At 41.5% G+C, this 14,590-nt stretch overlaps 1 protein-coding gene across 5 annotated transcripts in view; it reads right to left on the bottom strand.

Annotated features, from left to right (window-relative positions):
* Positions 1 to 14,590, bottom strand: part of elmod2 (ELMO/CED-12 domain containing 2) — a 52,112-nt gene that overhangs the window by 5,775 nt on the left and 31,747 nt on the right. For all 5 annotated transcript variants that reach the window (XM_063046625.1, XM_063046624.1, XM_063046628.1 and 2 more), the window contains 2 exons: positions 12,558 to 12,626; positions 6,954 to 7,087 (listed from right to left, as the gene is read on the bottom strand). In XM_063046625.1, coding sequence (XP_062902695.1) covers positions 6,954 to 7,087; positions 12,558 to 12,626 — 203 coding nt within the window. The remainder of the gene's footprint in view (positions 1 to 6,953; positions 7,088 to 12,557; positions 12,627 to 14,590) is intronic.

Consider the following 14,590-nt stretch of genomic DNA (forward strand, 5'->3'; position numbering starts at 1 on the left):
TGGGAAGATGTGCCTGGAGGCTGTGGAAGTGAGCGAGGTCCTCAATGAATACTTCTCCTCGGTATTCACCAATGAGAGGGAACGATGATGGTGAGGACAATATGAGTGAAGTAGATGTTCTGGAGCATGTTGATATTAAGGGAGAGGAGGTGTTGGAGTTGTTAAAATACATTAGGACGGATAAGTCCCTGGGGCCTGACGGAATATTCCCCAGGCTGCTCCACGAGGCGAGAGAAGAGATTGCTGCGCCTCTGGCTTGGATCTTTATGTCCTCGTTGTCCATGGGAATGGTACCGGAGGATTGGAGGGAGGCGAATGTTGTCCCCTTGTTCAAAAAAGGTAGTAGGGATAGTCTGGGTAATTATAGACCAGTGAGCCTTACATCTGTGGTGGGAAGGCTGCTGAAAAGGATTGTTAGAGATAGGATCTCTGGGCATTTAGAGAATCATGGTCTGATCAGGGACAGTCAGCATGGCTTTGTGAAGGGCAGATCGTGTCTAACCAGCCTGATAGAGTTCTCTGAGGAGGTGACCAGGCATATAGATGACGGAAGTGCAGTGGATGTGATCTATATGGATTTTAGTAAGGCATTTGACAAGGTTCCACATGGTAGGCTTATTCAGAAAGTCAGAAGGCATGGGATCCAGGGAAGTTTGGCCAGGTGGATTCAGAATTGGCTTGCCTGCAGAAGGCAGAGGATCGTGGCGGAGGAAGCACATTCAGATTGGAGGATTGTGACTAGTGGTGTCCCACAAGGATCTGTTCTGGGATCTCTACTTTTCGTGATTTTTATTAATGACCTGGATGTGGGAGTAGAAGGGTGGATTGGCAAGTTTGCAGACGACACAAAGGTTGGTTTTGTTGTAGATGGTGTACAGGATTGTCAAAGATTGCAGAGAGACATTGATAGGATGCAGAAGTGGGCTGAGAAGTGGCAGATGGAGTTCAACCTGGAGAAGTGAGGTGGTACACTTTGGAAGGACAAGCTCCAAGGCAGGGTACAAAGTAAATGGCAGGATACTTGGTAGTGTGGAGGAGCAGAGGGATCCAGGGGTACATGTCCACAGATTCCTGAAAGTTGCCTCACAGGTAGATAGGGTAGTTAAGAAAGCTTATGGGGTGTTAGCTTTCATAAGTCGAGGGGTAGAGTTTAAGAGTCACGATGTAATGATGCAGCTCTATAAAACTCCGGTTAGGCCACACTTGGAGTACTGTGTCCAGTTCTGGTCGCCTCACTATAGGAAGGATGTGGAAGCATTGGAAAGGGTACAGAGGAGATTTACCAGGATGCTGCCTGGTTTAGAGAGTATGCATTAAGATCAGAGATTAAGGGAGCTAGGACTTTACTCTTTGGAGAGAAGGATGATGAGAGGAGACATGATAGAGGTGTACAAGAAAATAAGAGGAATAGATAGAGTGGATAGCCACACCTCTTCCCCAGGGCACCACTGCTCAATACAAGAGAACATGGCTTTAAGGTAAAGGGTGGGAAGTTCAAGGAGGATATTACAGGAAGGTCTTTTACTCAGAGAGCGGTTGGTACGTGGAATGCACTGCCTGAGTCAGAGGTGGAGGTAGATACACTAGTGAAGTTTAAGAGACTACTAGACAGGTATATGAAGGAATTTAAGGTGGGGGGGTTATATGGGAGGCAGGGTTTGACAGTCGGCACAACATTGTGGGCCGAAGGGCCTGTAATGTGCTGTACTGTTCTGTGTTCAATGTTCACTGACATGAGACTCACCGGTCTATAGCTTCCAGGATTATCCCTGGTTCCCTTCTTGAATAATAGAACAACATTAGCTACTCGCCAATCCTTTGGTTTCCTGCATGTGGCTAGATTGAACACGAAGATACTGGTCAAGACCCCAGCAATATTTTGCCCCTCTAAATAACCTGGGGTATATCCCATCAAGCTCTGTGGACTTATCTACCTTAATGTTCTTTTTAAGAGACACAACACTACCTCCTCTTTTACGTCAAAATGTCCTAGCATATCAATACTCTCATACTGATCTCCCTTACCCTCCACATCCTTCTCCATGGAAATACTGATGTAAAGTACTCATTAAGTATCTCAACCTCCACATCCAAGCAAATACTCCCTCCTTTATGCTTGAGTGGTCCTACCATCTCCCTAGTTATCCTCTTTATCTTGGTGTATGTATAGAATGCCTTGGGATTATCTTTAATCCTATTTGCAAAGGACTTTTCATGGCCCCTCCTTGTTTTTTTAATTCCCTTCAATTTATTTTTTGGCTTCCTTATAATCCTCAAGGGCTCCGATTGATTCTAGCTTCCTGGGCATTGCATACCTTTCCATTTTTTTCTTGACTAAATTCACAACCTCTCTTGACATTCAAGATTCTGTTACCATGCCATCTCTGTCCTTCCTTCTTACTGGAATATAACTGTCCTGTACTCTGTACAGTTGGTCTTTAAACACCCTCCACATGTCAGATGTGAACTTACCCAAAAAAAACTGCTGTTCCCAATTAACTCTCCTTCATTCCTGCCTAATACTTTCAAATTTGCCCAGTTCAATTTAATACTCTACCACAATGTCCATACTTTTACTGATCTATAGCTATCTTAAAACTAGGGGGTTGTGCTCACTGTTCCGTAACTGTTCACTCACTGTAGGATTGGTGACCTGCCCCGGCTCATTACCCAACACTAGGTCTTGGACAGCCCCTCTTTTTTGACTATCTACATACTGATTTAAGAAACCCTCCTAAATGCACCTAACAAATTCTGCCCGGTCTAAACCTCTTGCACTCAGAAGGTCCCAGTTTGCATTAGGAAAGTTGAAGTCCTCCCCAACAACCCTATTGTTTTTAAACATTTACTTAATTTGCCAGCCTATCTGTTCCTCAATGTCCCAGTGGATATTTGGGGGGGGGGGTGCACCCATCCTGCTTTTGAATTCTATACATATAAACTCAGAGAACAAGCCCTCAATTGTGTCCCCCCTGAGTGCACCTGTAATATTATCCCTGAATTGTAGTGCAACTCTCCCATCTCCCTCTCTATTTTTTCTAAAGTATTGAAATCCTGGGACGTTAAGCACATATTCCTGTCTCTTTCAACCAAGTCTCTGTAATGGTAACAACATCATAGTTTCATGTACTGATCCACGCTCTAAGTTTATCACGTTTATGCATAATACTCTTCACATTAAAATGCAAACACTTCAAATTTTCCATGCATTATATCTACTACTTTGCTCTTGCCTGTTTTTACTGGCCCTGACACCTACCTTCCTCCTCATTCCTGCACTTTCTGACTTGGTGCTCTGGCTCCCATTCCCCTGGTGAATTAATTTAAACCCTCCTCAGTAGCACTAGTGAATCTCCTGGTCAGGATATTGGTTCCCTTCCAGTTCAGTATAACCTGACCTTCTTGTACAAGTCAACCCTGCCCCAGAAAAGGTTCCAATTACCTGAAACCCTGCCCTCTGCACCAGTTCCTCAGCCACTCATTCATCTGTACTATCAACCTATTCCTGCCCTAAAGACCTTGGAGGTCTTGCTCTTCAGCTTCTTTCCTATACTCAGTGCACAGGACTTCTTCCCCCTTTCTAACTGTTGTTGGAGCCAATGTGTACCATGACCGCTGGCTGCTCATCATTCCTCTTATATTCTGCAGCTGCTCTGAGATACCCTAGATCCTAGCACCTGGGAGGCAACGCCCCATCCTGGCATATCTTTTGCAGTCACAGAATCTCCTGTCCATCTCCCTAACTATTGAGTCTAAGATTAAGAAAGAATGAATTTTAATTAAGGGAGAAAATTTTAAAGTGTATAAAATTAAGAAAAGTTTAAAATACTTAAATTTCAAATACTCAAATTTTAAAAATTCGAAGTAAAAAAGGCCAAGGAGCTTATGGAATTTAGCATCAATTCAGTCAGATTAAAAAAACCTACTTCATATAAATCCTCTTTATACAGCTCCTTTAACAAATCACAGCCCAATATTTTAACAGAAGTGCTGACAAAAAAAAGTAACCTAAAGACTAGCAAGTTTTATATAGTGCCTTATAAGGGGAGGTCTGAGAAGTTGAAGCAAATGCTGCCAATGATGAAGCCACTAAATCCAGGGCATGCTTGAGATAACACAGAAGGATAATAATAAGAATAATTCAAAAGGATACTGACAAGATCATAGAAGGATTTTGGAAAGAACTCAGCACAAACTAATTCTCAATAAATTCTCATGACTACCATCAGCGAGAAGGTACAAGAGCCTGAACACATACACACGTTTTAGGAACAACTTCTTCCCCTCAACCATCAGATTCCTGAACACTACTTCAGTATTTATTTATTTTTATATACTCTATTGTCAGTTATAGTAATTTTTTATGTTTTGCATTGTTCTGCTGCAGCAAACAACAAATTTCATGACATATGTCAGTGATAATAATTCTGGTTCAGAAATAGCAAAATGACACAGAAGTCACAGTATAAGTTCTGCCTGGATTATGGTTAAGAAAGAAGTATAACCATTTGAACCTCATGTACATTAAAATATTTTTGGAAAAGTCAAACATGGAGAATGCCAAAGATTGAAATTAAATACTCAGCAACTCAGGTAACATTTAAAACAGGTGACATTTACATTTGTGAAAGATGGAGTTATTAACATGGGGGGGAAAAGGACTAGATTAAAATGCAGGAAAAATTAAATGGCAAAGTGAGATAATGCAAGGTGAAGGTAGCATAATACTATTAAAGTACTTCATAATGATACTAGTATATTCCTAAATATTTTCATGTGCAAAATCAAAAAGCAGGCATAGATTTCAGTTATGAATGTACTAATAAACACTAAAGTCAGCATGGATTTGTGAAAGGAAAATCATGTCTGACGAATCTCATAGAATTTTTTGAGGATGTAACTAGTGGAGTGGATAGGGGAGAACCAGTGGATGTGGTATATTTGGATTTTCAAAAGGCTTTTGACAAGGTCCCACACAGGAGATTAGTGTGCAAATTTAAAGCACACGGTATTGGGGGTAAGGTATTGGTGTGGGTGGAGAATTGGTTAGCAGACAGGAAGCAAAGAGTGGGAATAAACGGGACCTTTTCAGAATGGCAGGCAGTGACTAGTGGGGTACCGCAAGGCTCAGTGCTGGGACCCCAGTTGTTTACAATATATATTAATGACTTGGATGAGGGAATTAAATGCAGCATCTCCAAGTTTGCGGATGACACGAAGCTGGGTGGCAGTGTTAGCAGTGAGGAGGATGCTAAGAGGATGCAGGGTGACTTGGATAGGTTGGGTGAGTGGGCAAATTCATGGCAGATGCAATTTAATGTGGATAAATGTGAAGTTATCCACTTTGGTGGCAAAAATAGGAAAACAGATTATTATCTGAATGGTGGCCGATTAGGAAAAGGGGAGGTGCAACGAGACCTGGGTGTCATTATACACCAGTCATTGAAAGTGGGCATGCAGGTACTGCAGGCGGTGAAAAAGGCGAATGGTATGCTGGCATTTATAGGGAGAGGATTTGAGTACAGGAGCAGGGAGGTACTACTGCAGTTGTACAAGGCCTTGGTGAGACCACACCTGGAGTATTGTGTGCAGTTTTGGTCCCCTAATCTGAGGAAAGACATCTTTGCCATAGAGGGAGTACAAAGAAGGTTCACCAGATTGATTCCTGGGATGGCAGGACTTTCATATGAAGAAAGACTGGATGAACTGGGCTTGTACTCGTTGGAATTTAGAAGATTGAGGGGGGGATCTGATTGAAACGTATAAGATCCTAAAGGGATTGGACAGGCTAGATGCAGGAAGATTGTTCCCGATGTTGGAGAAGTCCAGAACGAGGGGTCACAGTTTGAGGATAGAGGGGAAGCCTTTTAGGACCGAGATTAGGAAAAACTTCTTCACACAGAGAGTGGTGAATCTGTGGAATTCTCTGCCACAGGAAACTGTTGAGGCCAGTTCATTGGCTATATTTAAGAGGGAGTTAGATATGGCCCTTGTGGCTACGGGGGTCAGGGGGTATGGAGGGAAGGCTGGGGCGGGGTTCTGAGTTGGATGATCAGCCATGATCATAATAAATGGCGGTGCAGGCTCGAAGGGCCGAATGGCCTACTCCTGCACCTATTTTCTATGTTTCTATGTTTCTATAACAAGGCTGTAAAGTAAGAATACATCCAGAAAAAGAAGATACAGTAGCTAAAAAGCAGTGGAGAAAACTTTCAATTACAGTTCCTCAGTTAAACCAGAGATTTAGCTGCAAATCTAATTCTGTAAAGAATTTTTCACTGTGACCTTTAAACAATACCAGTTGAAATGATGGACCACAGAATAGTAACACTACATCAATGTGTCCATGAAAATTAATTTATTTTAAGACTTGACAATGCCATATTATCCAAATATATCTTATGCAACTTTAAATTAGTTTAATCGAAACTTGATCTTTGATATCCAAATTTGAAAACTCATGATGATGTGTTGTCATAAGATGGTTTATTACTTTTTTGACAAGTATTTTATTGAAAATTTCATTAAACACGTTTGTTTACAAGATTTTATGAAAATAACCCAGACCAATGTTACATGAGAGCTGGTCTGACATACAATACAGAAAAATGAACAACTCGTGCCAGATGTAAAATGGTCTTGTAACATGCTATTAGAATGTACAAATTACAAAGATGTCCTTTCGTGCATGGTGAAATATGTTAAACATTGCCTAGCTGGAAAATACCATCAATCTAAGATGGGAATATGCCACAGGGACCACAGTATTATTACTGCAAATTAATTAGTCTCATATAGCTTTAATCAGCCACAAGGCATATTTAATTTCAAGCAATTTATGCCAATATATTGCTTACACCAAGAAAAAGAATTTGTTATTTAATATTGGAGCAAAGAAAATACATTCTACAAAGAGTAAGAAACAAGCAGTAAACTGATTATGAAATACTTACAATAAAATTCATGAAAATGATGCAACTGAGGAACCCCAGAAACCAAGTTGTAAAGATGAGGTTTTAATAATCCAGTTTTCAGCATACTATAAGCCATTTCAGTAAGATTTATTCCAACAATAGCATAGGAATATCTGAAATTAGTAACACATGATAAGATTTGTCAAATAGATTTTAAATGCAGACTCATTCTGAAGCCTCTAAAAGAAAGGTAACGTATATGGAAAGTTTAATTTATTGTAAATACAAGTGCAACATTTTGCACGAAGAGAAAAATAAGAGTACTTTCCATCCATTTAGAGTTTTTGATTTTAAATCTTCACTTTACTTCTGACCTCCATACTCATCCTTAATGGACCTAGTTATATACATTTGATGAAATTGTATTTCTTATATTTAGCAAGCTGAATTATGTACATTTTTGTTTTGTCTGTGCAATTAAGTGAATACAATACATGGAAGCACCAATGCAGGACACTTTGAAACAAAAGCACATCTGAACGAGGATTTTGCAACAAAAACCTTCATCCAAGAGTTGGCATGTTTCAAATTACTTGTTTTGTAAATGACAAATAAAAAGATTCACCCCATTGTAACTTTTCATGTTTTATTGTTTTACAACATTGAATCACAGTGGATTTAATTTGGCCTTTTTTTGACACTGATCAACAGAAAAAGACTCTTTTGTGTCAAAGTGAAAACAGAGTTCCACAGAGTGATCTAAATTAATTACAAATATAAAACACAAAATAATTGATTGCGTAAGTATTCACCCACTTTAATATGACACACCAAATCATCACTGATGCAGCCAATTGGCTTTAGAAGTCATACAATTAGTTAAATGGAGATCACAAATGTGCAGTCAAGGTGTTTCAATTCATTGTAGTAAAAATACACCAGTATTTGGAAGGTCCAACTGCTGGTGAGTCAGTATCCTCGCAAAAACGACACCATTAAGACAAAAGAACACTCCAAGCAACTCCACGATAAAGGTTATTGAAAAGCACAAGTAGGGAAATGGGTACAAGAAAATTTCCAAGTCAATGAAAATCCCTTGGCGTACAGTCAAAGCAATCACCAAGAAATAGAAAGATATGGCACAACTGTAAATCTGCCTAGAACAGACCATCCTCAAAAACTGAGTGATCGTGCAAGAAGGGGACTAGTGAGGGAGGCCACCAAGAGACCTGTGGCAACTCTGGAGGAGTTACAAACTTCAGTGGCTGAGATGGGAGAGACTACACATACAACTGTTGCCTGGGTGCTTCACCAGTCGCAGCTTTATGGGAGAGTGGCAAAGAGAAAGCCACTGTTAGAAAAAAAACTAACATGATTCGGAGCAAGAAGGCTGCGAGTGAATGGCTGATTTTTCGGAGCGAAGGGAGTTTTTTTTACTACTTGGGGTAAAAGAGAGGCGAGACTGCGCAGGTGCATGATATCAGCCAGCAGAGCACAAAAGGTTTAAAAAGATATCCAGCGGGTAGCAGAGTGATTGGCAGCAGAGTGATAGGGCTTTGGCTCAATGGGTTTAGGCGGTAATGGGACAAGGCAAGGTAGGTTTACCTGTGTTATTTGCGGAAAGGAGGAAGTATGTGGGTGAGGCCAGTCTTCTGTGCTCGGTGTCAGATGTGGGAGGTCCTGGAGTCTCCCAGCCTCCCGGATGGCCATATCTGCACCTGGTGTGTCGAGCTGCAGCTCTTAAGGGACCACGTTAGTGAACTGGAGATGCAGCTCGATGACCTTCGCCTGGTCAGGGAGAGAGAGGAGGTAATAGAAAGGAGTCATAGGCAGGTGGTCACACCGGGGCCACGGGTGACAGATAAGTGGGTCACAGTCAGGAGAGGGAAGGGGAAGAGTCAGGTACTAGAGAGTACCCCTGTGGCTGCACCCCTTGACAATAAATACTCCTGTTTGAGTACTGTTGGGGGGGGGGGCAGCCTACCTGGGAGAAGCAACAGTGGCCTAGCCTCTGGCACAGAGTCCAGCCCTGTGGCTCAGGATAGGGAAAGAAAGAGGATGACAGCAGCGATAGGGGACTCTATGGATAGGGGGTCAGAGGCGATTCTGTGAACGCAGGAAAGGAACTCGGATGGTAGTTTGCCTCCCAGGTGCCTGGGTCCGAGATACTTCAGATCACGTCCAAGATATCCTGCAGTGGGAGGGAGAACAGCCAGAAGTCGTGGTACATACTGGTACCAATGACATGGATAGGAAAAGGGAAGAGGTCCTTAAAAAAGACTACAGGCAGTTAGGAAGGAAGTTGAGAAGCAGGACCACAAAGGTAGTAATCTCAGTATTACTGCCTGTGCCACGTGACAGTAAGAATAGGAATAGAATGAGGTGGAGGATAAATGCGTGGCTGAGGGATTGGAGCAGGGGGCAGGGATTCAGATTTCTGGATAATTGGGACCTCTTTTGGGGCAGGTGTGACCTGTACAAAAAAGGACAGGTTGCACTTGAATCCCAGGGGGACCAATATCCTGGCGGAGAGGTTTGCCAAGGCTACTGGGGAGAGTTTAAACTAGAATTGTTGGGGGTTGGGAACCGAACTGAAGAGACTAGGTAAGAGGAGGTTGGCTCACAAATAGAGAAAGCTTGTAGACAGTGCGAGAGGGAATATAGGCAGGTAATAGAGAAGGGACGCACTCAGACCAAAGGTTTGAGATGTGTCTATTTTAACGCAAGAGTATTGTGAACAAAGCGGATGAGCTTAGAGCATGGATTAGTACTTGGAGATATGATGTGGTGGCCATTACAGAAACTTGATGGCTCAGAGACAGGAATGGTTACTTCAAGTGCCGGGTTTTAGATGTTTCAGAAAGGACAGGAGGGGAGGCAAAAGAGGTGGGGGCATGGCACTGTTGATCAGAGATAGTGTCATGGCTGCAGAGAAGGTGGACACCATGGAGGAATTGTCTACGGAGTCTCTGTGGGTGGAGGTTAGGAACAGGAAGGGGTCAATAACTTTACTGGGTGTTTTTTATAGGCCGCCCAATAGTAATAGGGATATCGAGGAGCAGATAGGGAAAGAGATCCTGGAAAGGTGTAATAATAAAAGTTGTCGTGATGGAAGATTTTAATTTTCCAAATATACATTGGCATCTCCCTAGAGCCAGTGGAGTGCCTCAGGGATCTGTTCTGGGACCCTTACTCTTTATGATTTTTATAAATGACCTGGATGAGGAAGTGGAGGGATGGGTTAGTAAGTTCGCTGATGACACAAAGGTTGGAATTGTTGTGGATAGTGTGGAGGGCTGTCAGAGGCTACAGCAGGACATTGATAGAATGCAAAACTGGGCTGCGAAGTGGCAGATGAAGTTCAACCCAGATAAGTGTGAAGTGGTTCATTTTGGTAGGTCAAATATGATGGCAGAATATAGTATTAATGGTAAGACTTTTAGCAGCATGGAGGTTCAGAAGGATCTTGGGGTCCGAGACCACGGGACACTCAAAGCACCTGCGCAGGTTGACTCTGTGGTTAAGAAGGCATACGGTGTATCAGCCTTCATCAATCGTGGAATTGAATTTAGGAGCCAAGAGGTAATGTTGCAGCTATATGGGAGTCCTGACGAAGGGTCTCATCCTGAAACGTCGACTGCACCTCTTCCTAGAGATGCTGCCTGGCCTGCTGCGTTCACCAGCAACTTTTATGTGTGTTGCAGCTATATGGGACCCTGGTTAGACCACACTTGGGAGTACTGTGCTCAGTTCTGGTCGCCTCACTACAGGAAGGATGTGGAAGCCGTAGAAAGGATGCAGAGGAGATTTACAAGGATGTTGCCTGGATTGGGGAGCATGCTTTATGAGAATAGGTTGAGTGAACTCGGCCTTTTCTCCTTGGAGCAACAGAGGATGAGAGGTGACCTGATAGAGGTGTATAAGATGATGAGAGGCATTGATCGTGTGGATAGTCAGAGGCTTTTTCCCAGGGCTGAAATGATTGCCACAAGTGGACACAGGTTTAAGGTGCTGGGGAGTAGGTACAGAGGAGACGTCAGAGGTAAGTTTTTTACTCAGAGAGTGGTAAGTGTGTGGAATGGACTGCCAGCAAACGGTGGTGGAGGCGGATATGATAGGGTCTTTTAAGAGACTTTTGGATAGGTACATGGAGCTTAGTAAAATAGAGGACTTTAGGTAAGTCTAGTAATTTCTAAGGTTGGGACATGTTCGGCACAACTCTGTGGGCCGAAGAGCCTGTATTGTGCTGTAGGCTTTCTATGTTTCTATGAAATCTCAGCTAGTTTGCCAGAAGGCATGTGGGAGATTCTGAAGTCAGCTGGAAGAAGGATCTATGGTATGATGCAACCAAAATAGAGCATTTTGGCCATCAGACTAAATGCTATGTTTGGCATTAGCTGACACTGCACATCATCAAAAACACACTATCCCTACCATGAAACATGGTAGTGGCTGCATCGTGCTGTGGGGATGCTTCACTGTAGCAGGCCCTGGAAGGCTTGTGAAGGTAGTGGGTGAAATGAATTCTGCAAAATACAGGGAAATCCTGGAGGAAAACCTGATGCAGTCTGCAAGAGAACTGTGACTTGGGAGATTTGTTTTCCAGCAAGACAATAGCCACACGCATAAAGCCAAAGCTACACAGGAATGGCTTAAAAACAACAAAGTTATTGTAGTGGCCAAGTCCAATTGAGAACTTGTGGCTGGGCTTGAAAAGGGTTGTTCACTCATGATCTCCATGCAATCTGACAGAATTTGAGAAGTTTTGTAAAGAAGAGCGGGTAAAAATTGCAGTTTCCAGATGTGCAAAGTTTATAGAGACCTATCCACACAGACTCAAAGCTGTAATTACTGCCAAAGGTGTATCTACTAAATACTGACTTGAAGGAGGTGAATACTTATGCAATCAATTATTTTGTGTTTTCTATTTGTAATTAATTTAGATCACTTTGTAAAAATCTGTTTTCACTTTGATATGAGAGTCTCTTTTTCTGTTGATCAGTGTCAAAAAAAGCCAAATTAAATCCACTGTGATTTAATGTTGTAAAACAATAAACATGAAAACTTCCAAGAGGGGTGAATACTGTTTATAGGCAATATACAACAATTAAAAGTGTACATTTGAATCTCATTTTAAACAGACCAAAAATAAGGACTTCATAAAATTATATACAGCAAAACTATTAATTCAGTATGACCAGGACTTTAGTAATGCCAGACTAGCAGATTTTCTGAAGTAATGCATGTTTTTTTATTAGCAACTCAACACACTTTAAATTTTTTAGATGTTATACAGAAGAATAAGTTTTCCAGTGAACGTAGTAAGGTGCAAGAGAGCACAGGAATTGGGGCCCTAGTAAGCGGAATGGACTGCAGGCATCTGTACCTGCTGAACCATCAGGATTTCCAAATGGATGTACAGCAGATTTTCAGAATTTTACAGCATTTTTTAAATGAGCTTTTTCTGATGCAAAGATAAAATCATAACCCTTGCTAACATTACAAGGTACTGTAGTAAATCACAGCTCCTTGTTTGATTATATGTAGAATGAACCTTCTCCCCAATTATTCAATTGTTTCAACATACAACAATGCCTTAATATTTTGGTAACCTTTCCTTGCTTAAAAAAAAGATTAACGAACCCTATTTTGGGATGATTTGATTGAGAGAGAGTCTGACGTGCCACTTCTGGATGATGTTCCCCAAAGAACCTAAACAGCAAAAATATTAAATTCACATCTGCCATTTAGTGTCAAAAATTGAATATTTTAAGCTTTTTATTTTTCTGTAGAGCAAAACACCTATAGATCAAACAGAAAATGATCCAAACAGGAAGTTGGGCAGATCTGCAAAGAGATGCAAACTCAGTGGTGAGCTCTGCCATAAGATGTCATCACCCAGCAATACCAACTCCATATCCGTACATTCTAAATCCCACAATCCCAAAACTCAACCCACATAGCACTCTCAGCATTATCTCCAATGCACAGGGACCAGCTCCTTCCAACAAACTTGAAAGGCTGTTTATTTAAAATTGAGTCCCAAGGGTCAAAATGTGGCTTACATTTATACTAACTTAAAGAGGCCAACAACAGAGGTCAATGTTTAGAAAATTAAGGTGACATCCAATTCCTAAATGCATATTGAACCAATGAGCACTACCTCACTTTTATTATTTCTGTTTTTGCACTATTTTAATTTAACTATTTAATACACACATATGCTTAACTTACTTTATTTTTCCCTATATTGCCATGTATTGCATTGTACAGCTGCTGCTGAGTTAACAAATTTCACGACATACGCTGGTGATATTAAACCTGATTCTGATTATAGTACTCTGGAACGATTCCAGAAACTAATGATTCTAGTAGATCACTTCTAATGCCTCCACAATATCTTCAGCTACCTCTTTTGTGAACCCTGAGGTGTAATCCATGCAGTCCAGGTAATTTAACCACCTTCACTTGCAGAGCAGACTCCAAATGGCTTTATTCTGCTCCTAAATCTTACGGTCTTCAGGCCTTTCATTTCACAAGCACCTTCTCTATAGTAACAGTGACTACACTCACTTCTGTCCCCTGACACTCTTAAATTTCTGGCATGCTGATGGAGTCTTCCAAAATGAAGACCAACCCAAATACCTATTCAGTTTGTCTGCCATTTCTTTGTCCCCTATTACTATGACTGCTGCATTTTTTCCAGTGGTCCGATATACAAGCTCTACTCTCTTACTCTTTACATATCTGAAAAAATTTTGTCGTCTTTCTTTTAATATTACTGGCTAGCTTACCTTCATATTTCATCTTTCCTCGTGTTTTTTTTTAAGTTGCCTTCTGTTGGCTTTAAAAGCTTTCCAATCCTCTAGCTTCCCACTAATTTTTGCTATATTGTATGACCTCTTATTTGCTTTTATGCTTTTCTCAGTCATGGTTGCCTCATCTTCCCTTTAGAATGCCTCTTCTTCTGTAGGATGAACCAAGCCTCCTCTTCCAAGTTACTCAAAGAAACTCCAGTCACTGCTGTTCTGCTGACATCCTTGTTAGTGTCCCCTTCTAATCAACTTGGGCCAGCTCCTCTCTCATGCCTCTAGTCACCTTTACTCAACTGTAATACAGACACATCCAATTTTAGCTTCTCCCTCTCAAACTGCAGGGTGAATTCTATCATATTATGATCACTGTCTCCCAAGGGTTCTTTTACCCTGAGCTCCCTAATCAAATTTGATTCATTACACAGCACCCAATCCAGAATTGCCTTTTCCCTAATGGACTTGACCACAAGCTCTCTAAGAATCTATCACGTAGGCATTCTATAAACTCGTTTTCTTGGAATCCAGCACCAACCTGATTTTTCCAATATACATGCATATTGAAATCCCTTAGAACAATTGTAACACTGGCCTTTCTACATGCCTTTCCCATCTCCTGTTGTAATCTGTACACCACATCCTAGCTATTGTTCAGTGTCCTGTATATGACTCACATCAGGGTCTTTTGACCCGTGTAGTTTCTTAGCTCTAGCCACAAGGATTTTACATCTCCTTATCCTCTGGCATTTCTCTCTAAGAACTTGATTTCATTTTTTACCAAAGCCACCCCAACCCCATCCATTTGCCTATCCTTTTGATAGGATATGTATCCAGTCATGACGACCCTTTTCAACCGCGACCCTG

Source organism: Mobula hypostoma, chromosome 4 (genome assembly GCF_963921235.1).
Source record: "Mobula hypostoma chromosome 4, sMobHyp1.1, whole genome shotgun sequence".
Classification (NCBI taxonomy): Eukaryota; Metazoa; Chordata; class Chondrichthyes; order Myliobatiformes; family Myliobatidae; genus Mobula; species Mobula hypostoma.